This window comes from Chiloscyllium punctatum, chromosome 8 (genome assembly GCF_047496795.1).
Source record: "Chiloscyllium punctatum isolate Juve2018m chromosome 8, sChiPun1.3, whole genome shotgun sequence".
Classification (NCBI taxonomy): domain Eukaryota; kingdom Metazoa; phylum Chordata; class Chondrichthyes; order Orectolobiformes; family Hemiscylliidae; genus Chiloscyllium; species Chiloscyllium punctatum.
Genome location: NC_092746.1, coordinates 65615392 through 65639241, shown reverse-complemented (window position 1 = coordinate 65639241; position 23850 = coordinate 65615392). Strand labels below are relative to the sequence as shown.

General features: G+C 40.9%; 1 protein-coding gene across 8 annotated transcripts in view; it reads left to right on the top strand.

Moving 5' to 3' along the window:
* LOC140480604 (E3 ubiquitin-protein ligase HECW1-like) overlaps positions 1–23850 on the top strand; it is a 467461-nt gene that overhangs the window by 242653 nt on the left and 200958 nt on the right. For all 8 annotated transcript variants that reach the window (XM_072575690.1, XM_072575692.1, XM_072575685.1 and 5 more), the window contains 2 exons: positions 3053–3153; positions 8887–10260. In XM_072575690.1, the coding sequence (XP_072431791.1) occupies positions 3053–3153; positions 8887–10260 (1475 nt within the window). The remainder of the gene's footprint in view (positions 1–3052; positions 3154–8886; positions 10261–23850) is intronic.

Here is a 23850-nt window from a genome sequence, read left to right as displayed (position 1 = left end):
CCAACTTTGTATCAAACTTTCCAAGTCACTGTGGATCCCATGTGACTTCTTCTGGACCAGCCTACCATGAGGGACCTTATTGAATACTTTAGTAGAGTCCATGCTGACAACATTGACTGCCCTTATCTCATCAATCATTTTTGTCACTTCCTCAAAAAACTCAATCAGATTTGTGAAATAAGACTTTCCCTGGACAAGGCTATGCCTGGATATCCATTTTAAAGTGTACAAGATGAGAGTCATTTTATGGTTATCATTTCAGGCAATTGAAAAAAAACAAAAATGTGGAAGCATCAGCCTTAACCTGATATGACTGAATAAAACAAACTGCCCAATGTTAGGGCTTGGGTTTTCATCCTGGAGACCAAAGCAGGAGTCAGGGAAATTCCTGGCTTCACTGGCTAACTTCTGGATAAAATACTCCTGCAGTCCAGATTTGTATTGCTGGGAAGTGGGTGTGGGTTGCAGTCAGAGTAACCACTCTGGAAGAGAGGTTGGAGGCAGTCATGGGGGCTGCTGGCTGTGGACGTCATTTGTTCAAAATGCCTGCGTTGTACCATAGAACTTCATTCTGAGCCTTTGAACCTTCATCTCTCACACTCCCTTCCCATGAAGTCTTCATGGTCTCCACACACCCTATGGCTCGCATGCTGCTCATCCCAGAAGGCAATGAAGGTAAAACTTGAGAACCAGACATACAGGTCTGACTTGTCTTGTATTCTTCAAAATGGGGCTCCTGTATGATCAGAGTGTTCATTTCCAAGTATTGTTGTTTTTATTTCTGTATTTTCTCTCTGGCTTGCCAAGTCATGGCCATGGGTTTTACAAGTAATTTCTGAAGGAGCAGCACAAACAGAATAACTACATGAAGAGCTTTTTCCTGATTAAAACTGAAGATGTCGCTGTAGGGTTATAACTGTTCCTCTGGCTCAACTGGAAGCAACATACTTATGTTAGCAGGATCCTGAAGAAGGATCACTGGACTTAAAACATTTCTCTCCACAGATGTTGCCAGACCTGCTGAGTGTGAGAAAATGAGGACTGCAGATGCTGGAGATCAGAGTCAAAAGTGTGGTGCTGGAAAAGCACAGCAGGTCAGGCAGCATCCGAGGAGCAGGAGAGTCGACATTTCGGGCAAAAGCCCTTCATCATGACCTGCTGAGTGTCTCCAGCAACTTCTGTTTTTGTTTTAGATCCTCCACAACAGCAGTTCATAGTTTTATTGTACTTACTTGAGCTGTGCCAAAGCATGCAGACCATGTATGCATTATTCTGAGATAAATTGAGTTATCAACAGAAATTGAGAAGGTAATGAGCAAGTAGACAAGGAAGATCCGCTGAATGTAATCTATTCAGATTTCCAGAAGGCCTTTGACAAGATGCACACAGAACTTGCCAACTTTTATATTCAATAAGATAAATAAGAGCGTACTGTTTTAAGGGCAAGGTACTGGTATGGATAGAGGATTGGCTGACTGGCCGAAGCCAGAGAGTGGGGATAAAAAGGTCATTTTCAGGATGGCAGCTGGTGACTAGTGGAGTTCCACAGGGGTTGGTGTTGGGACCACAACGTTTTATGTTCTACACTGATGATCTGGACATAGGAACTGAGGGCATTGTTGCTAAGTTTTAGATGACACAAAGGTAGGTGGAGGGACAGGTAATGCTGAGGAAGTGGGAAGGCTGCAGAAGAATTTGGACAGGCCAGGGCATTGGGCAAGAAGTAGAAGATGGGATAGAATATGAGAAAGTCTGAGCTTAAGCACTTTGGTAGGAAGAATACTGGCATGGACTATTTTCTAAATGGGAAAATCTGAAGGACAAAGCAACTTAGGAGTCCTAGATCAGGATTCTCTTAAGGTTAACATGCAGGTTAGTTAGCAGTTAGGAAGCCAAATACAATGTTAGCATTCATTTCAAGAGGGCGAGGCTGCATTTAGATTATTGTAAACAGTTTTGGTTCTCAAATCTAAGGAATGGTGTGCTGGCATTGGAGGGGTCCACAAGAGTACTCCCAGGGATGAAAGGCTTATCATATGAGGAATGGATGAGGATTCTGGGTCTGTACTCAGTGGTATTTAGAAGGATGAAGGGGGATCTTGCTGAAACTTGCAGAAAACTGAGCATCCTAGATAGAGTGGACATGGAGAAGATGTTTCCCCTATTAAAAGACACTAGGACCTGAGCTCACAGCTTCAGTCCCTTTAGAACTGCGGTGAGGAGAATTTCTTCAGCCATAGGGAGATGAATCAATGGATGTCATTGCCACAGAAGGCTGTGGATGCCAAGCTGTTTTTGTGTTTAAGACAGAGATAGTTGGGTTTTTGATTAGTAAGGGGGTCAAGGGTTACAGGGAGAAGGCAGGCAATGGGTTTGAGAAATATATCAGCCATGATTGAATGGAAGAGCAGACTGGATGGGCTGAATGGGCTAATTTGCCTTAAGGTTTTATGGATGGGTCATAAGTTAACATTCAGCACACTAGGAACCAACTGTTGAATTTTCCAATTTTCATTACAGTGATATCTGTGGAAGTGCAGAGAAAATGGCTGATTGTCTTTTCCTGCCGGTTTCAATGGCAAGAAACCTACTGAGTGAAAACTGTCGTCCATCTGCTTAACTAACTGGGCTAACAACTTATTTGATAGCTCTGGATCCAAAGAGAACTCTGTCCATTGTTTATTTTAGTGCTGGCCATCAAGGTCCTTCCAAACATTTACCAAGCAAAAAGCTTACATTCCAAGTGAATGTGCTGAGTTTCCCCGCTGCATGCTTTGAGCATCGTAAATCTCTGGTCAATTAACTAGAACACAGAACATGGAACACAGTACAGCACAGGAATAAGTCTTTCAGCCCAGCGTGTCTGTGCTGATATTGCCATTCTAAACTAATCCCATCTGCCTGTACATGGTTTGTATCCTTCAACTCTCTGCCTATTCATCTGATGTATAAATGCCTCTTAAATGTTGCTTTCATAATTGTCATTAAGTTCCAAAATCTTACTTTATTATCCATGTGAAAGTGTTCTATAACCTAATTTGTTATCTTTCAGGGACAGGGTGGTGAGCTATACATTAGGACGAAGGCTGCCAACAGACCATGTGAGTGGCCAGCTGCAGTTCCGATTTGAGATAACCTCTTCAATCCATCAAGGTTAGTGTTTGATTATTGACAATTGAACCAAAATCTAAAAGATGGGAGAAAATAATTTAGGGCGGCACGGTGGCACAGTGGTTAGCACTGCTGCCTCACAGTGCCAGGGATCTGTGTTCAATTCCTGCCTTGGGTGACTGTCTGTGTGGAGTTTGTACGTTCTCCCCGTGTCTGCGTGGGTTTCCCACGGGTGCTCTGGTTTCCTCCCATAGTCCAAAGATGTGCAGGTCAGGTGAAATGGCCATGCTAAAGTGCCCGTAGTGTTAGGTGTAGAGGAATGGGTCTGGGTGGGTTGCTCTTCGGAGAGTTGGGGTGGACTTATGGGGCCGAAGGGCCTGTTTCCACACTGTAAGTAATCTTAATTTAATTCAGCATTAGTTATGAAAGCAGAAAAAATTTTGTTGATGTATTTGGAAAAGCGAAGAATGGGGGAATATTATTGATACATTTCTGCTTCATTTGCCCATCACTTTATCTTTCGTTCTTGAAACTGATTGCATTAATCTGCAGTGCGTGTTTTCAGGGATCAAGAATCAGCTAAGATCAGTGAAATGGGTAGAATCTATGATAGAGATGATAATACAAAGTGGTGGAACAAACATTAATGGTCTAGTCCTATTCTGTACTTTATTTCTGCTTCCTTACTTTCACAAAATAGAAAACTAAATCCAGTATCTGCTAACTGCTACTAAATGTTTCTAACTGTCTTTAAAATGTTCCACACAACAGCTTGTTACTAAGTGAACTAATAACAGCAAGTGACAAAGATTAGCATTTAGCTGTTTCTCAGAGTTCATGACCTAATGGTTGAAGTATTGATTTCCAATGTTATAGGACCAGATGGAGAAATAACAAATGTTCATGGATTTCTATGGTTCCTGTTCTGAACTGTGTGGGCAATATTCTTTGCTGAGCGAAAGTGGTCAGTGATCTCAAAGATATGTGTCTGAGTAAATGATTTTTGTGGATTAGGAAGTACTTATGCAGAAGCCTTCGTCAGGATAGAGACATAACTATAGTTAAGTTAGTTATAGTTAAAATATAGTACGTTCAGTTTAAAGAGTTGGAAAGAGGTTGCTGGGAAAGAATTCCATATGTTGAAATGAGCTGGGACATCCAAACACATTGAACGAAGGAATAAACATATCCAGTGGATTATGAAGTGATTAGCTCAGTGCCCAATTCATGATACCTTTTTCCAAAAAACGGGACAATAAATTCAGTTCAATTCAATTCAAAAGATCTGCAGGTGCAGTTCAAACAGAAATTGTTTGAAAAACTCAGTAGCTGTGTCAGCATTTGTGAAGAGAAAGCAGAGTTAATATTTTGGGTCCAGTGACCCTTCTTCAGAACTGGTTATCTCTCAAACTCCTTAATTCACAAAACATTATTCCTTATTTTTCAACAGTCTCTTTGGGAATTTAGAATAGTGGGAATGGAGGTTATGGCAGTTGAATATTCCTCCTGCAGAATGTGGGAGGTAAGGGTCACCACTAGTGTCCCTGCTGACTACATCTGCAGAAAGTGCACCCAACTCCAGCTCCTTGAAAACCGCGTTATGGAACTGGAGCTAGAGCTGGATGAACCTCGGATCATTCGGGAGGCAGAGGGGGTTATTGAGAGGAGTTACAGGGAGGTAGTCACTACTCAGGTACAAGAAAAAGGCAGATGGGTTACAGTCAGGGGACAGAAAGGGAACCAACAGGCAGTGCAGGGATCCCCTGTGGCCATTCCCCTCAACAATAAGTATACCGTTTTGGATACTGTTGAGGGGGGGGGGGGGTACTTACCAGGGGAAAGCAGTGGGGCACAGGGCTCTTGCACAGAGTCTGTCCCTGCTTCTCAGAAGGGAAGGGGGAAGAGGAGCAGAGCAGTAGTCATTGGGGACTCCATAGTTAGGGGGACAGATAGGAGGTTCTGTGGGGATGAGAGAGACTCACGGTTGGCGTGTTGCCTCCCAGGTGCCAGGGTTCATGATGTCTCTTATCGTGTTTTTGGGAACTGTAAGGGGTAGAGGGATCAGCCTCATGTTGTGGTCCACATAGGCACCAATGACATAGGTAGGAAGAGAGATGGGGATTTAAGGCAGAAATTCAGAGAGCCAGGATTGAACCTTAGAGCTAGGATGAACAGAGTTGTTGTCTCTGGTTTGTTGCTCGTGCCACATGCTAGTGAGGTGAGGAATAGGGAGAGAGAGGAGTTGAACACGTGGCTAAAGGGATGGTGCAGGAAGGAGAGTTTTGAATTCTTAGATAATTAGGGCTTTTTCTGGGGTAGGTGGGACCTCTACAAGCAGGATGGTCTTCATCTGAACCAGAGGGGTACCAATATCCTGGGGGGGAGGTTTTTGCTCAGACTATTGGGGTGGGTTTAAACTAATCCAGCAGGGGGATGGAAACCAAAATTGTAGTTTGAGTATAGAAAAGGTTGAGAGTAGGGAGGTCCAAAATCAAGTTTCAGGGACGCAAGATGGCACCGGCAAGCCAGAAGTTGGTTTGAAGTGTGTCTACTTCAACGCCAGGAGCATCCGGAATAAGGTGGGTGAACTTGCAGCATGGGTTGGTACCTGGGACTTTGATGCTGTGGCCATTTTGGAGACATGGATAGAGCAGGGGCAGGAATGGTTGTTGCAGGTTCCAGGATTTAGATGTTTCAGTAAGAACAGAAAAGGTGGTAAAAGAGGGGAAGGTATGGCATTGTTGGTCAAGGACAGTATTACAGCTGCAGAAAGGATGTTTGGGGACTTGTCAACTGAGGTAGTATGGGCTAAGGTTAGAATTAGGAAAGGAGAGGTCACCCTGTTTGGAGTTTTCTATAGGTTTCCGAATAGCTCCAGAGATGTAGAGGAAAGGATAGCAAGATGATTCTCGATAGCAGTGAGAGAGACAGGGTAGTTGTCATGGGGGACTTCAACTTTCCTAATATTGACTGGGAACACTATAGATGGGTCAGTTTTTGTCCAGTGTGTGCAGGAGGGCTTCCTGACACAGTATGTAAACAGGCCAACAAGGGGCGAAGCCACATTAGATTTGGTACTGGGTAATGAGCCTGGCCAGGTGTTAGACTTGGAAGTAGGTGAGCACTTTGGTGATAGGGATCACAATTCTGTTAGGTTTACTTTAGTGATAGAAAGGGATAGGTGTAAACCACTGGGCAAGAGTTACAGCTGGGGTAAAGGCAATTACGATGCGATTAGGTAAGATTTAGGAAGCATAGGATGGGGAAGGAAACTGCAGGGGATGGGCACATTAGAAATGTGGAGCTTATTCAAGGTCCTCGATAAGTATGTACCTGTCAGGCAGGGAGGAAGCTGTACAGCACGCGAGCCGTGGTTTACGAAAGAAGTGGAATCTCTGGTCAAGAGGAAGAAGAAGGTTTATGTTGGGGTGAGATGTGAAGGCTCCGTCAGGGTGCTTGAGGGTTACAAGGTAGCCAGGAAAGAGCTAAAGAGAGAGCTCAGAAAAGCCAGGAGGAGACATGAGAAGTTGTTGGCAGATAGCATCAGGGTAAACCCTAAGGCTTTCTATAAGGAATAAAAGAATGACGAGAGTAAGATTAGGGCCAATCAAAGATAGTAGTGGGAAGTTGTGTGTGGAGTCAGAGTAGATAGGGGAAGCACTAAATGAATATTTTTTGACAGTATTCACTCTAGAAAATGACAATGTTGCCTAGGAGAATACTGAGATACAAGTTACCAGAACTAGGTGGGATTAAGGTTCACAGGAAAGAGGTATTAGAAATCCTGCACAGTGTGAAAATGGATAAGTCCCCTGGGCCGAATGGGATTTATCGTAGGATCCTCTGGGAAGCCAGGAAGAAGATTGCTGAGCCTTTGGCATTGATCTTTAAACGTCATTGTCTACAGGAATAGTGCCAGAAGACTGGAGGATAGCAAATGTGGTTCCCCTGTTCAAGAAGAGGAGTAGAGACAACCCTGGTAATTATAGACCAGAGAGCCTTACTTCAGTTGTTGGTAAAGTGTTGGAAAAGGTTATAAAAGATAGGATTTATAATCATCTAGAAAAGAATAATTTGATTAGGGACAGTCAGAACGGTTTGGGGAAGGGTAGGTCGAGCCTCACAAACCTTATTGAGTTCTTTGAGGTGACAAAACAGGTAGATGAGAGTAAATTGGTTGATGTGGTGTATGTGGATTTCAGCAAGGCATTCGATAAGGTTCCCCACAGTAGGCTTTTGTACAAAATGCAGAAAAATGGGATTGTGGGAGATATTGCAGTTTGGATCAGTAATTGGCTTGCTGAAAGAAGACAGAGGGTGGTGGTTGATGGGAAGTGTTCATCTTAGAGTCCAGTTACTAGTGGTGTACCGCAAGGGTCAGTGTTGGGTCCACTGTTGTTTGTCATTTTCATAAACGACCTGGATGAGGGCGTAGAAGGGTGGGTTAGTAAATTTGCAGATGACACTAAGGTTGATGAAGTTGTCGATAGTGACGAAGGATGTTGTAGGTTACAGAGAGACATAGATAAGCTGCAGAGCTGGGCTGAGAGGTGGCAAATGGAGTTTAATGTGGACAAGTGTGAGGTGATTCACTTTGGACAGAGTAACCAGAATGCAAAGTAGTGGGCTAATGGTAAGATTCTTGGTAGTGTAGATGAGCAGAGAGATCTCGGTGTCCAGGTACACAGATCCTTGAAAGTTGCCACCCAGGTTGACCGGGTTGTTAAGAAGGTATACAGTGTTTTAGCTTTTATTAATAGAGGGATCGAGTTCTGGAACCATGAGGTTATGCTGCAGCTGTACAAAACTCTGGTGCGGCCGCACTTGGAGTACTGTGTACAGTTCTGGTCACCGCATTATAAGAAGGATGTGGAAGCTTTGGAAAGGGTGCAGAAGAGATTTACTAGGATGTTGCCTGGTCTTACGAGGAAAGGCTGAGGGACTTGAGGCTGTTTTCATTGGAGAGAAGAAGGTTGAGAGGTGACTTAATAGAGACATATAAGATAATCAGAGGGTTAGATAGGGTGGACAGGAAGAGCTTTTTCCAAGTATGGTGACGGTGGGCACGAGGGGGCATAGCTTTAAATTGAGGGGTGATAGATATAGGACAGATGTCAGAGCTGGTTTCTTTACTCCGAGAGTAGTAAGAGTATGGAATGCTTTGCCTGCAACAGTAATAGATTCGCCAACTTTAAGTACATTTAATTCGTCATTGGACAAGCATATGGACGTACATGGAATAGTGTAGGTTAAATGGGCTTCAGACTGGTATGAGGTCCGAAGGGCCTGTACTGCGCTGTAATGTTCTATGTTCTATTAACTCTATTTTCTTTCCACAGATGCTGTCAGACCTACTGAGTGTATTCAGTAATTTCTGTTGATAATAAATTTAACAGTTCTGTTCCTTCAGGCCCCAAAAAAATGTTTTCGCAAAATATCCAGAGCCTTTTCCTGAGTGGCCACTATGTCCTAAGCACTTGTACCAGAAAATCATAAAAAAAGTGTGCAACCATTGCTTAGAAAGTGATGTCTCAGGCTGGCCTGGATGCAATGAGTTGATTGAGATTTTCAACTACTGATGACCTGTTTGTCAGACCGGTAATATATGACTTGCAGATGAAAGTCACTATTAGGATTAACCTTTCCTTTTTTATGGATATTTAGTGACCTGTTGTGTATTTCCAGCACTTGTTGTGTTTTAATAAGATATGCCACTGCAGTATATAGGTTTGTTATGGAGATGCATCCATTTGCTCATTTTTCTATCTCTTGTAGATGATGATGATGTTTCCGTCAGTAATGACACAGTACCAGTTGAACAGCAGGAGAATCAATTGGTGGGGGACTTAACAAAGCAGGTTTGCTTTGAATCTCAGTCTGCTGCTCTAACAAACCTGGCTGTAGAAGAGGCTGAGCAATTGAATGGAAGTAAAAGTAAGGTGAATGGCAAAGATTTAAAGAATCAAGACAACAGTACGAAGAATGTGAATTCACCAGTCAGTGAATTAGAGCAAGCCATTGAAAATGCGAATGGAGTCGATGAGCCTGACAATGAGAATCTTTTCCCAGCAGATACTTTGGACCTTGTGGAGCCCACATCCAAAGTATCTCCGCCTACCTTTACTGATTTGTCCCATCATCAAGCTGACTCTGTTTTAGATGGTGGTTGTGAGACAGAAACAGTGGAAGGTGTCACTCAAGGAGAAGATGCGTGTTCTGGCCAGTCAGTCCTTGATGTTGAAACTGCTGCTGAAGATGTCGATCCCACTGAAGGAAATGAGACTGGTGTTGTTAACAATGAAGCTTCGCCTGAGCAGGAAGACAGCACATTGATATTGAGGAGAACAGTCCGGAGGAAGATTAGACCATTCTCACTGCCAGTATCTGAACTGGAATCGGTGCTAGCCTCAGCTTGTGGTTCAGGTGAACCAGAAACCCCTCGGACACACTACATCACTCTGCACCGTCTGCTCCATAGCTTGCCTTCTGCTCAGCTTGATGGTGGGGATGCACAGGAAGAGATCAACAACAAATTTCCATCCTTGCCACCACTGGCAAAAGATCCTGAGGATAAAAATGCACCTAATGAAACAGATACAACTGAATCTGAAATAATTTGTGCCACAAGTGAGCCGAACCATGTTGGGCGAAGGATGTTGCCCCGTAGTGCATCAGTTGAACATCTTTCTGAGTTAGATCAGATACTGGAGAAAAATCAACAGAGAAATCAAAGCGAAACGGGAACAGTTGCTACACGGCAGGTCGATAATGAGTGGGACATGTGTAATACACCATGTTGTAGAGCGTCCTGTTACAGCACCTCTTGTTACAGCACCTCCTGTTACAGCACTTCCTGCCAAAGCACTTCCTGCTATGAAGGTACAAATCACTTCTCCTCAAGCCATACGAGGTTCTCCTCAATTGACAGTGCACGGTTGTCTGAAAGTACAGTTTTCTCTTCACAAGAAGAGGAGGAGGATGAGAACAGTGCGTTTGAGTCTGTGCCAGGTTCAGGACATAGTCCTGAGTACTATGAGAGGGAACAAGCAGACAGCGTCATTCATTGGCCAAGGGAGCCTGGAGCCCAAGCATTGGAAAGGACGTCAGGAAATGAAAGTCCAGCTGCAGGACAGGGAGACAACATTGAAGGTTAGAATCAGATATGCAATATACATACACTGAATAATAATCAGTATTCCCAAACCATTTTTAGGTTATGTTAACCACTTAAGGAGTGGTTTATACTTGTGTGTAATTGAACAAAAATATATTTCTTTTCTCAGTCATTTCCACTTCGCCTTATCAGTAATGCAGGTTTTAAAAAAAATTTCTTAAGGTGTAAAGGCTATGTTTAATACGTTGTGGAATAAATAACCTGTAACTCAGTTACTGAATCATTAGAAGTACAGCTGCTGGTTGTTGTTGGTCAATGGCAGGTCGCTACAAAAAACCCTAAAATAAAGTGATGTTTTTACTAGTGCACAGGGTAAAAGTCGCAGGAATAGTGAAAGAAGAGCTGACACCAGTGGCATTAGTTCCAAGAGGCCCCTGTGACCTCCCCAAAGACCACCTCAACTCAATATAATCCATAGTTCTCAAATTTGGCACACTTATGTTAGAACCACAAATGTTGTTAATCAGCGATTTTTTAAAGAAACTATTTGCATCATTTTAACCCCTGTAGAAGAGGAAAGTTGTTCTTTTATGAAGGAGTCCAGAAATAAATAACAACAAAGTGCAATTCCTACACTGTTGAAATACATCAGGCAACCAATAAGGCAGCCCTAGCTTAGAGCTGTCAAACTACTGTACCTTAAATACATCATCTACTTCAATGTATCATCTTTTTTTGGTGAGCAGCGATGGTGCACTGTAATAGCCACTAGGTAAAGTAATTATGGTTTCAGTATTCATTGAAGAATGCTGGTTGCTTCTGGAATATCAACAGTTAAAATTTGAGTGAACAGAAGAATGCTGCAGACTGGGGATGAGCCAAGGAACAAAACAAAATTTTAAGATTAAGATTTCTCCTTCAACATCCATTCCAAGCAGGTATTGTACAACTGGAGTATAGCTCAGGCTCACCGGCACAACGTATTGGGGTGTTTCAGTTGCCCTTTGTGTTGAGTGACAACATTTTCCATCCCTGGTTTCTGAAGTTGTCAGTGATTTTATGTGTAATCATTTGAAATAAATAAATCCAATTCGGGATACCACCCTTTCAAACTCGCAGTCTGTCAACAAATTAATTCTAGCACTTTGGTGCTCTAAAAATTAGACCACATCCACAGGCAGTGCAGGTCAGAGTATGTGCTATCTTTAATCTGCACACACTTTCCTTTGAATGTATTGTGATATAGCCATCAATTATATGGTGCACCACATCCTATGACCCAAGAATGCATATCTTGTCCTATATATGTATTAACATTGTTAAAAAAAGCACATCTGTGTTCCATTCATAGTGTGTTGGTGAATGAGTTATATAGATGGATTCTTGATAAGCCAGAGGATCAACATTTCTGGGGGGCAATGTGGAGAAATTAGATCAGCCTTGTTATTATTGAATGGGATGGGGCAGGCTCAAGAGACCATGTGACCTACTTTCGCTCCTAATTTGGATATTCATATGAATCTACTCATTACAGAGCTTCATATTCTTCAGTACATTGTTATGTACATCAACAAGCATGTGCATTGACACATTGGGAGATACTTGATCCCAACAAAACCTTTTTAAAATCGATCAGTTATCATAACTAAGAGGTTGACAACATAGTTCCTGTGCAGGTGCACTTGTGAGAATCCAGGTTGGCTTCATCTAAGGTTGCTCAATTACATATTTTGATGGTATTCTCACTGTATAGACAATGAGTTTGAACTGAATAGAGGCAGTCTTGCTGTGAATCACAAAGCACTCAGGTATCAGAAAGTTATCTTATTCCCCCTTCTAAAATGTTTCCTAGATCGGAAACAAAACATAGCACATTTTGATGATTGTAATCCATGTGCCCTGTTTTGGGTAATGCATGAGTTGCCACATGCCTTGCTTGTGTTTGAACTTTGGTACCACTTGGGTGATGGGCTTGAAAGAAACAAATGCAATCTTCACGCTGGAGTGCAGATTGAGTGTGGCTTGGATGCTGAAAATCTGATTTATGGCATGGTAGAATTGGAGTCTGTTTGGCCCATTGTATCTTTGTCAGCTCTCTACAAGAGCAATTTAATTAGTCCCAAATCCCCTTGCTCAATCGTTATTGCCTTGCAAGTCTCTTTTCCTTCAGGCAATTGTTCAATTCTGTTTTCAAAGCCTGACTGAATCTAACTCCACCACATTCTCAGGCAGTTCATTCCAGACTCTCACCATTTGCTTTTCTTCAGGTTGTCATGGCTTTTGCCATCACTTTATATTCATGGTTTTCAATCCTACGACAAATGAGAATAGGTTTACTCTTCTCAACCCTTTATGGTTGTGAGTACTTTTCTCGGATCTCTTCTAATGTTTCCTTCTCTAAGGAGAACAGCCCCAGCTTCTTCAATCTATCTATATAATAAAAAAATTTCATGACTTGACCTATTCTTATCAATATATTCTGACTCTTACTAAAACTTTCACATCCTTCCAAATGTGTGGTCCTCAAAGTTGGACACACAACTCCAGTTGACACCAGAAGTTTATGCATAGAAGTTGATCATAACTTCCTTGTTTTTGAATACCTACGCCCTGATTATTGCTCCAAAGTCAGGAATGCAGAGACCGAATATTTCCCCTCCACAAACGTGGCCTGGCAGAAAGAGTCTCAGAAGGTCATATTTTGTTTCTGTACAGCAGGGCTCCTTGGAGGTGGGCCAGATAAACACTGAACAAGAATAGAGGCTGCTGACTGCTAATGTGGACTGAATATAATGCTGACCTCTGTGTATCGGCAGTGTACTGCAGTTCAACTAAAAAAAGAAACAAAAAGCACCACTAACCCCTCACACTCCTTCCCGCACCACAGCCGCTACCTGCACCATCTATGTCACACCTATGCTCCCTCATACCTTTTATGTCAGCCAAAGCCCCTCTACCCACTGCTATGGCCCCTCATACCCCTTATACATATAATTCTTAATTAATGCCTTATATCTGTCTTCATAAAAGAGTGGAACAATGCAAATACTGTAATTAAGGAGGAAAAATGTGACCTATTGATGTGATAATCATGGGGGGAGAAATATTAGTGGGATTCAAATAGTTTTTGGTAGTCTTAAACTTAAATATTTATTTTTTAAAAATACATATTTTGTCAAAGCTTTTTATCTTACATTCGTCAGGACAATTCACAAAAATAAATATTCAATAGAAAAGCCAACATTTATACTGTATGAGAGAAGATAGCTGCTTATTGATTGACCAGTGGACTCTATTTTTGAAAAGTGTTTCCATGGAGAATGCAGCAATTAATGATGATTGATTGTTACATATATTAATGCAAAGGACTATGTTCTTTGTTGGCAGAAACAACATGTACACATACTGTGTTGTTTCAAAGTAACACAATAGGTGATAGTCATTTGCTGGTTCTTTTCTCAAGCACTGTCCTGATCAATCAGAGTCAACTTGTCTTCATTAAGATTTAAACAAAGCCTGGAAGTTATGTGTCAATCATCACTAGATGATGCATTCTCCATGGTAAAGCTTCTACCAATCACAGTCCACTTGCCAACCAATCAGCACTCTCCCCTCATGCAATAATGGTATTCTTATGAATCGACCTGATGAATGCAAAACAAAATACATTGACAAATGTGTACTTTTTTCAACAATTAATGGGATTAGCATCTTTGAAAGTGGATAAATTACAAGCCCAGATGAAATGTAATTTAACTTGATCAAGAAGGCAGGGAAGAAAAATGGAAGGCATAATCATAATTTTCTAATCCAGATTGTATACAAATATGTTGTCAGACAATTGGAGGAGTGTTAAGGTTTTATGGTTGTTTAAAAAGGGAGCAAGAGATAGCCTGAATAATTACAAGCCAGTTAGTCTAATTTCAATATTGAGTAAGTTATTTAAAGCCATTCTGAGAGACAGGATAAACTGACACTAACACAGAGTAATCAAGGATAGTTAGAATTGTTTAGTTAAAGGGAGATAGTGTCTGATGAACTTGATTGCATTTTTTGAATAAGTAACAAGGAGCATTGATGACAGTAATGGAGTTGATGTGGTCTACATGGATTTTAGCAAGGCTTATGATAACATTCCACATGGTAGACTGGTTATTAAAAAATAAAAGCCCATTTATTGGAGCCAGGAGAATGGAGGTAAATGAATACAAAACGAGCTCAGTAGCAGGACAAATACGGTCTTGTTGACACGTTAGACACAAAAGCAGCATTCAAGAAGCAGCTGAATGAATGCATGAATAGGAAGGCTTTAGAGGGATGCAGATCCTGTAAGTGAAGACAGTTTTAGTATGAAAGGGTAAAATGTGTCAGTGCAGGCTTGGAGGGCTGAAGGGTCTGTTCTTATGCTACACTGTTCTTTGTTTTTTTTAATTTTGTTGCAACTGGAAGATTGTTTATAGGAGGGTTCGGCAGGACTCAATACTAGGTCCCTGCTTTTTGTGCTACACATTAATGATTTGGACAAAGCAATTTGCAGGTGATACAAAAATTGGCCATGTAGTTAACAATGGGAACAATAGCTATAGACTACAGGAGGGTATCAATGGATTGGTTGGGTAAACAGAGAAGTAATAAATGGAATTCAATCTACAACACATTTGGGGAGATCAAACAAAGCAAAGGAATACAGTATAAATGGGACAATACTGATTGGTGCAGAGCAAATAAGGGACCAAGTGATTGAGCAAATGTGTGTCTTCTGATCCCTAAAGGTAGCAGAACAGATGGAAAAAAGTGGTTAAAAAGGCACATGGAATCCTTTCCATCATTAGCCACAGCATTGAATATAAGAGCAGATAGGTTTTCTGGAACAGTGTAAGTCAATTCCTATACCACAACTTGAGTGCTGTGTGCAGTTCTGGTCACTTCATTATAGAAATGATGTAATTGTACTAGAGCCAACGCTAAAGCAGAGGTTATGAGAATGTTGTCTGAACTACAAAAAGCTAGCTATGAGGAAAGATTAGGATAAGTTAGGATTGTTTTTCTTGGAGCAGAAGAGGCTGAGTGGATTGAGAAGGACTTAGATAAAGTCTATTTGCCTTAGCAGAGGGGCCAATGACTAGGAGGCATACATTTAAAGGGATTGGAAGAAAGATTGAAGGGAGATGAAGAAAAGTTAGTTTCACCCCAGAGGGTGGTAGGGATCTGGAACTCTCTGCTTGAAAAGATAGTACTGTCACAAACCATAGACTCAGTTAACACATTTCTGGATGTGGGCCTCAAGTGTTGCAACCTGCAGAGTTATGGTCCAAATGCTAGGAATTGGGATTAGGGAAGGTGGCTTGTTTTGTTTAGTGAGCACAGACACAAAGGGCCAAGTGTTCTTTCTCTGTGCTATAAACGTTCTATGATTCTAGCATCCTGAGTCCCTGTACCTTCCAACTTTGATAGCCCCTATGCCAAATCATGTCAGCTGTCAACTACCCTTTGCCAACCATTTTTCATGCATCTCACCTAGTATCCAATATAGACAAATCTCAGGTACTGTGCTGGCATGAAATAAGTTATTGATGAAGTCACTACTTTTAAAAATATTCTTATTGATTAAAAAACATTGAGATTATTTCAACTAATTCTTTATGAAAACAAATACATTTAACTTCTTTTGAGAATTTTGACATTTCTTTGACAGCTTTGACAGTTTCAGTAGGTGTTTACATTCTGCAGACCCATTAATGCCCATGTTTTGCAATCTCAAAGGACACTTAACATCCTCCAGACCTTCTCCCTCCCAGCCAAATGTGTCCTGCCACCACATATCCAGGTACTTCATATTTCCAAGTGAGTACCTATGGCTATGCAAATAAATTCAGTGGAACTCTGAGCAGGTGTGCTCTGTGCGCTCAAGGTTCCAGACAGTGGGGATACCAAAGTCAGATTTAAATAGAAAAAGCACAAGACTTCCAATACATGGGGACTCCCAGCTTTTTCACCACAATAGAGACATTCACTCTTAAAGAAAAATGTGAACAAATGACTTAATTTACAAACTTCAGGATTATCCCTTCTTAATTGCTTCCACAACCGTAGATTACAACCATCTTTAATGAATTATGCTCATTCATCCAAACCATCTTTTGTTTTACAGTTCTTTTAGAGTTGTATCCTTTAGTTCGTATTGCTTTTACTCATTCTTTTGTAATCTATAACCATCTTCCTTGTAGTTTACAATGTTCCCAAGTTTGGCATTATCGCTGTTGTAAACTATGGTAACGCCAAAGATGTCTAGATTTATCTAGATTTATGAAAGAGCATTAATAAGGCATTGATAAATATAAGGAGCCCTGGTCCACAAAGGACATAGCTTTCTTAGAGTCATAGAGTCATCATCGCTCCAACTTGTCCATGCTGACCAGATGTCCTAACCTAATCTATTCCCATTTGCTAGCACTTCATCCATATCCTTCCAAACCCTTCCTATTCATATACCCATCCAGATGCCTTTTAAATGCTGTAATTGTACCAGCCTCCACCACCTCCTCTGCTCACTCATTCCATGCACACACCACCCTCTGTGTGAAAAAGTTGCCCCTTAGGTCTCTTTTATATCTTTCCCCTCTAACCCTAAACCTATGATCTCTAGTTCTGGACTCACCCACACTAGGGAAAAGACCTTGTCTGTTTATTCTATCCATGCCCCTCATGATTTTATAAACCTCAATACTATCACCCCTCAGCCTCTGACACTCCAAGGAAAACAGTTCCAGCTTATTCAGCCTCTCCCTAAGCTCAAATCCTCCAATCCTGGCAACATCTTTTCTGAACTATTTCAAGTTTCACAACATCCTTCCAATAGGAACGAAACCAGAATTGCACGCAATATTCCAAAAGTGGCCTAACCAATGTCCTGTACAGCTACAACATAACCTCCCAACACCTATACTCAATCCTCTGGCCAGTAAGGGAAAGCATACCAAACACATTCTCCACTATCCTGTCCATCTACAACTCTACTTTCAAGGAACTATGAACCAGCACTCCAAGGTCTCTTTGTTCGGCAACACTCCCCAGGACCTTACCATTAATTGTATAAGTCCTGCTCTGATTTGCTTTTCCAAAATGTAGCACCTCGCATTTATCTAAATTAAACTCCATTTGCCACTCCTCAGTCCATTGGCCCATCTGATAAAGATCCCATTTTACTCTGAGGTAACTGTCTTCACTGTCCACTACACTTCCAGTTTGGTGACATCTGCAAACTTATTAACTATACTTCTCTGTTCACATCCAAATCCTTTATATAAATGACAAAAAGCAGTGAACCCAGCACACACTCTTTTGGCACAGCACTGGTCTCAGGCCTCCAGTCTGAAAAACAACCCTCCACCACCACCATCTGGCACCTTTGAGCTAGTTCTCTTTCCAAATGGCTAGCTCTCCCTGTATTCCATGAAACTTAACCTTGCTAACCAGTCTCCCATGAGGAACCTTGTCGAACACTTTACTGAAGTCCATATAGATCACATCGACCACTCTGCCCTCATCAATCCTCTTTGTTACTGTTTCAAAAACCTCAATCAAATTCATGAGACATGATTTCCCATGCACAAAGCCATGGTTGACTATCCCAAATCAGTCCTTGCCTTTCCAAAGACATGTACATCCTGTCCCTCAGGATTCCCTCCAACAACTTGCCCACTACCAATATGAGGCTCACTGGTCTGTAGTTCCCTGGCTTTTCCTTACCTTCTTCATAACAGAGAGGCAATTACAGCTTGAGGGTAACACTTCACAGTACAGGGTAAGGTTAGGAGTCAGAACATAAACTGCCACAGACAGTGCAGGGATTGAACCCGAACTGTTGGTTTTATTCTGCATTGTATTTTAGTCATGTAGGCAACTGAGATAAAAGAGCCCCTGTCCAGGAAAATTGACTATTGAATAAAATCAGAGAATGTGAAAACAGTTAAGTCTTTTATTTAAATATTAGGAAGAAATAATACTGCGATGGAATAGTTGTTTCCAGCAACTAAATGATTTGAATATTCTTCCTGTTCATCCTGAGCTGGGGTTGCAACTTCATCCCTGAAACTTTCTACAAATATTCCTCATTCACCACATTGTGTCTCATCTGAAATGCATGATACGAAGAAAGGCCTCTGCTGCTACAGTTACATCTCAAAACTTACATGTAACATAACTCATTAAATCATTGGTTTTTCACACCTCGATGTGACCCGTTAACAAGCGTATTTTCAGGCAGAGTTAAGGCCTCCTTACTTTTGTTTTTAACCTTTCTACAAGTTTCCCTTTGTTCAGCATTTAATGATGATCTCAAAACAAAGATTTTTTTACAAATCCTTTATCTTATAATATATTATTCCAATACAATAATGACATTCAAATGCAAGAGAAATAAAACTGTAGTCTTGCATAGTTAATAACTACAACTTAGCAAAGCTGTAATACTGAAAAATATTAAAATAAGGGGATTATATTTGATAGTTCAATAAATACCAGAAGTTCCTGAATACACATGACTGCATTAAAGAAGAAATAAATGAGAATGCTATTAATGACTTGACGCTTCTTCCTCTTGCTCGTAATGAAACTAGCTGCCAGGCGATTTGTAAACCTAGAGCAGTTTATTTTGAAGAACAGTAATTCCAACCAAAGCTTGGTTTTGGTTCGTTTCATTAATCCTTTCAAACTAAGTTCCTCTTAAATCAGCCTAATTCAATATTTCTCAAATGCAATATTGGCTGCTGCATAGGAGAGAGAGAGACAGAAAGTGCAGTCCTAGCAAACAGCTCATAGGACAGTCAGAGTAAACTCTCTGATATAGATACCAGTCAGCACGATTAGTGTAGTGAAATTCGACCTAACATTGTACTACATTTTCCATAAATCAAATTTAACTTACTCCCTATCTTATTAATGTTGAAGTGGCAATTGGGATTAAATTTAACAGAGGTTACAGAAGCTTGAAAATAGAAACACAAGAACTCAGAGCAGGAGTCGGCATTTCAGCTCCTCAAGCCTGCTCTGCCATTTGATATGATCATGGCTGATATTATCTCAGCCTCAACTCCACACTTCTGCCCACTCTGCAAAACCCTTTAACCTGTTACAAATTAAAAGTCTGTCTATCTCCTCCTTAAATTTACTTAAACTTAAATGTCCTGGCATGCACCGTACTCTGTGGTAGTGAATTCCACAGATTCAGGACCATTTGAGAGAAGTAATTTTTCCCCCATTTCTGTTTTAAATCTACTACTTTTCATCGTAAAATAATGTCCTCTCATTACAGATTGCCCATGTGAGGAAACATTCTTTCTATGTCTACTTTCTAAATCCTTTTTAGAATATTATATACCTCAAGTAGATATCCTGTAATTCCTCTGAACTCCAAACAATATAGGGCTAAACTGCTCAATTTCACCTCATAAGACAAACTCTCCATTATTGGAATCAATCTAGTGAACCTTCTCTGAGCTGCCTCAAATGCAAATATATACATCCTCAAGTAAGGGGCCAAAATTGTGCATGGTAATCTTGGTGCAGTTTCACAAATGTCTTGTACAGTTGCATCATCACTTTGCTACTTTTATATTCTATTCCTTTCCCGATAAATGCCAAAATTCCATTTGTTTTCCTTATTACTTTCTGTACTTGTATTCTAGTTTTCTGAATCAACGTTCCAACTATGAGATAGATCAATAATTGGCCCAAGGTCCAGCTGGGAGACAGTGTATGGCTAAATGATATAGCCTTCAGGAATTTAGATCCAGGCTACATAGAACAGTATCTATTCCCTGACTCTACTGTCCATAATTACAAATACATTTCTCTTTTCTCTTTTTTTCCCCATCTTGAATGGCTCTCTGTACCACAGTGCTATGGTCAGTTTGCTCATCCTCCCTACAGCCCCCACTTTCCATCCAGACAGGCAGCAAGAATCCAAATCTATTCAACAAGCTCAAGGGCTGAGCATCCTTCAGTGCTACCTCCTGGATCTCTTTTCCTGTCTCACTCAGTCATACTCTCCTGTCCTTGACCACTGACCCAATCCAAGGGGTGTGACTGCCTCCTGAAACTTAGCAGCTAAGTAAGTATTCCCCTCCCTGATGTGTGCCAGTGTTTGAAGCTCAGATACCCGCTCATCAACTCTGAACCAGAGTTCCTCAAGACACCAAGACTTGGTACAGATGCGGTCACTATGTATAACAATGAGGTCCACCAGCTCGCATATTGAGCATTTACATCATAGCCTGGCTCATCATCTCTATTTTAATTACTTAGCCCTTCATTTGCCTTTTAGTTTATAATCTGTATATATTTATCTTATATAGTTTTAATTTGAAAGTAACCTAAAACAGATTGTCAAATTTGCTGAGGGTGGCACAGTGGCTCTGTGGGTTAGCACTGCTGCCTCACCAGTGCTAGGGACCTGGATTCAATTCTAGCCTCGGGCGACTGTCTGTGTGGAATTTGCATATTCTCCCTGTGTGTGCATGTGTTTCCTTCAGGTGCTACGGTTTCCTCCCACAATCCAAAAGATGTGCTGGTCAGGTGAATTGGCCATGATAAATTGCTCATAGTGTTAGGTGCATTAGTCAGGGGTAAATATAGGGTAGGGGAATGGGGTCTGGGTGGGTTACTGTTCGGAGGGTCGATGTGGACTTGTTGGGTCAAAGGGTCTGTTTCCATACTGTAGGAAATCTAATCTACCAATGGTTTTCCTGTGATATCACCCTTTGTTTTGTGCTGTGTCTGGATCCTGGGCTTCACAGGATCTTTATCCTGTGAAAAAACTGATAAATTTATATAAATAAAATGTGTGCCAAACTATGACCAGTGATATTCTACAAGGTTCTACACTAGAGTTTAACTTTCCTCTGAATACAGTGATGAAAAGTGTTGACATAAATGTATAATTTCCTTAAATTAAGAAGCACAAGAAATTGGGCACAGAGAAATAGGAAAGCTACAATAGGATCTACACGTACATAAGTGAGCTGACTAAACAGCGGTAGGCAGAGTCAGTCTGGTGGAGTGTGAGATCATTGATTTTGAATCTGAGAAATACATGATGGTGTGAGTCTAAGAGGGGAGGACAAGCAAACAGATAAATTCCTGGAATCATAGAGCACAGAATAAGCCACTCATCCTGACAACTCTGTGCCAACTAACTATTTGAAATAGATTTCCTATTTAGTGCAACACCAAACATTTTCCTCAAAAGATTGCCATATTGCTGCTTTTCAAATAAATATTCAATTGTCCCTTGAAAATTCCAATGGAATCTGATTCCGCTATGTTTTCAGGCAATATGTTCTAAATCCATCATGGGGAACCTAAAGCCCTGATCAATTTCATTCCTAAACTTAGACCATGTCTGCATTACCTAAAGTATATTGGTTTACTATACAAAGCGGCAACCAGGGGCTTAGTATTCAATTCTGTGATTATGTAATAATGTTCTCTTGTACTTTTTCCCAGTGTTGATTTTAGACGAATTAACCCGTACTTGTCATGTTTATCCCAATTAAGGGTATTAGTTTGTTTGGAGTCTTGTTCAGTTTGTGATCGTCCAGCCTTCTGACACATCTCCAATATCTAAGGAAGATTAAAGGATTGTCATACAGCTTTCTGATATTTCCTTTCTAATTTCCTCATTAACCATGGCTGCATCCCATCTGGGCCGGGTAACTTGTTAACTTTAACTAATCTTGAAATTGTATAGATAAATCACTTACAACTTGGGTCGTAGGTACTAAGATATAACATTTGATTTCACTGGCCTTTCACTCTGAGAGCTGTATTTAATTTCATTTCAGGTTCTTCGAGTGTAAGCTTGTTGAAAAATAATTTGCATAGTGTCAATCCGATTCCAGAGCACAAACTGCTGCAAGTTTAGAATAAACTGCCCATGTTGATGGCCCCAGTGTGAAAAATGCTGCAAAAGCAGGCACTTTTAAAAGAGTGAAGTTGAGACACACTAGCAAAATTAAAGGGAGCTTTACTTTGCATGTGGATGTGTTATACCTGTTCAAAACAAGTAGCACACACCAGCACAAACAGCCCTTACCTTGTAGTAAGTATCAGCTTTTGGCCAATGGTAGGATTCTTGCCTCAGAGTTAGAAAGTTGTGAACTTAAACACATAATCATAAACTGGCAATTCTGTGCCCTACTAAGGAAGTGCTATGCTCTTCCAATTGCTACTTTCTGGATGAGACATTAAACAAAGGCCTGTCAGACTGATATAACATATCCAATCCATTTAAAGAGGTTCCTGTGAAGACCTGGGCAACATTTATCCCTAAAGCAGATGACCCAGTCATTAACACATTGTTGACTGTTGGAACTTGTTGTGCTCAAATTGGGGGCTACATTTCCAAAATTAAAATGATTACACTTCAAGAAAGTTTTAATCCACTGTAAGTCGCTGGGACATTCTGAACTCAAAAGTCCTATATAAATGCAAGTCCTTATTTCCTTATTAATTATGGCAATCCTAAAAATAACTATTCTCTCAAAATAACTTGTATATCCCATATTTCTGAACACTGTAAAGGTCTTATATTTAGATGGTTGCCACACTAACTGAACTTGTTGTTGTTCAGGTAAATAACAAATTTCATCTGACAATGCTATTAGTTCTCTCCATAGAATGAAGCCATTAAAGCTCCAATTAAGGGCCTTTTACCATGACATAGGAACTTTACTGGCATCATAGAACTCCCTTTTGTGTTAAGAACCCAGCAATGTGCAGAATTTGCCTCTCACCAGGAGATTATGGGTGGCTGAGTTAATTTTGCAACATTAGGGGCAACAATTTTCATGCGTCCAGGACTGGCTGCAGGTTCTCTTCCAGGAGTGTCATATGTACCATAACACTTCTTAGTTACTTTGTCACCTTTCTCACTACCAAAGAATGAGACCTCTGTGAGTGCTTCCACTTTGAAGTCCACTGTGACTGAACTCATCTTTCTTGGTGTGTCTTCTATGTAGACAATGTTGTGGCCCCTCCACTTGGACCTCCAGTCCACTCACGAATTGGACAGTGAGTGTGGAGGCTGCTAATTAGGAGGCCTTCAACGATAAAGTTGCTCCTGTAGGCATACTACGGCCATACACAGATTCATGCATCAGAGTCTCGAAACCTATGGAAAAATTCAGCCGTATGAGTCCCAATGCTCTAACCATACATTCTTGTTTTTGGACATGTACATCCATCAATTTTCCAAGCAATCTTCACAACTTCCTGCACTAGCTAATTTTTTTTTTCTTAACTTCTACTGTGAACCTATACACTCTGCCAAATGGTTGTTTAATAGTCCCATTGGCGGTTCTGAATTTCTATTAAAACCAATTAAAATTAAAATGCAACCAAAAAAGAGAAAATGCTGGAAAATCTCAGCAAGTCTTGCAGCATTTGTAAGGAGAGAAAAGAGCTAACGTTTCGAGTCTAACTGACCCTTTGACAAAGGGTCAGTTAGACTCAAAATGTTAGCTCTTTTCTCTCCTTACAGATGCTGCAAGACTTGCTGAGATTTTCCAGCACTTTCTCTTTTTTGGTTTCAGATTCCAGCTTCTGCAGTAATTTGCTTTTATCCA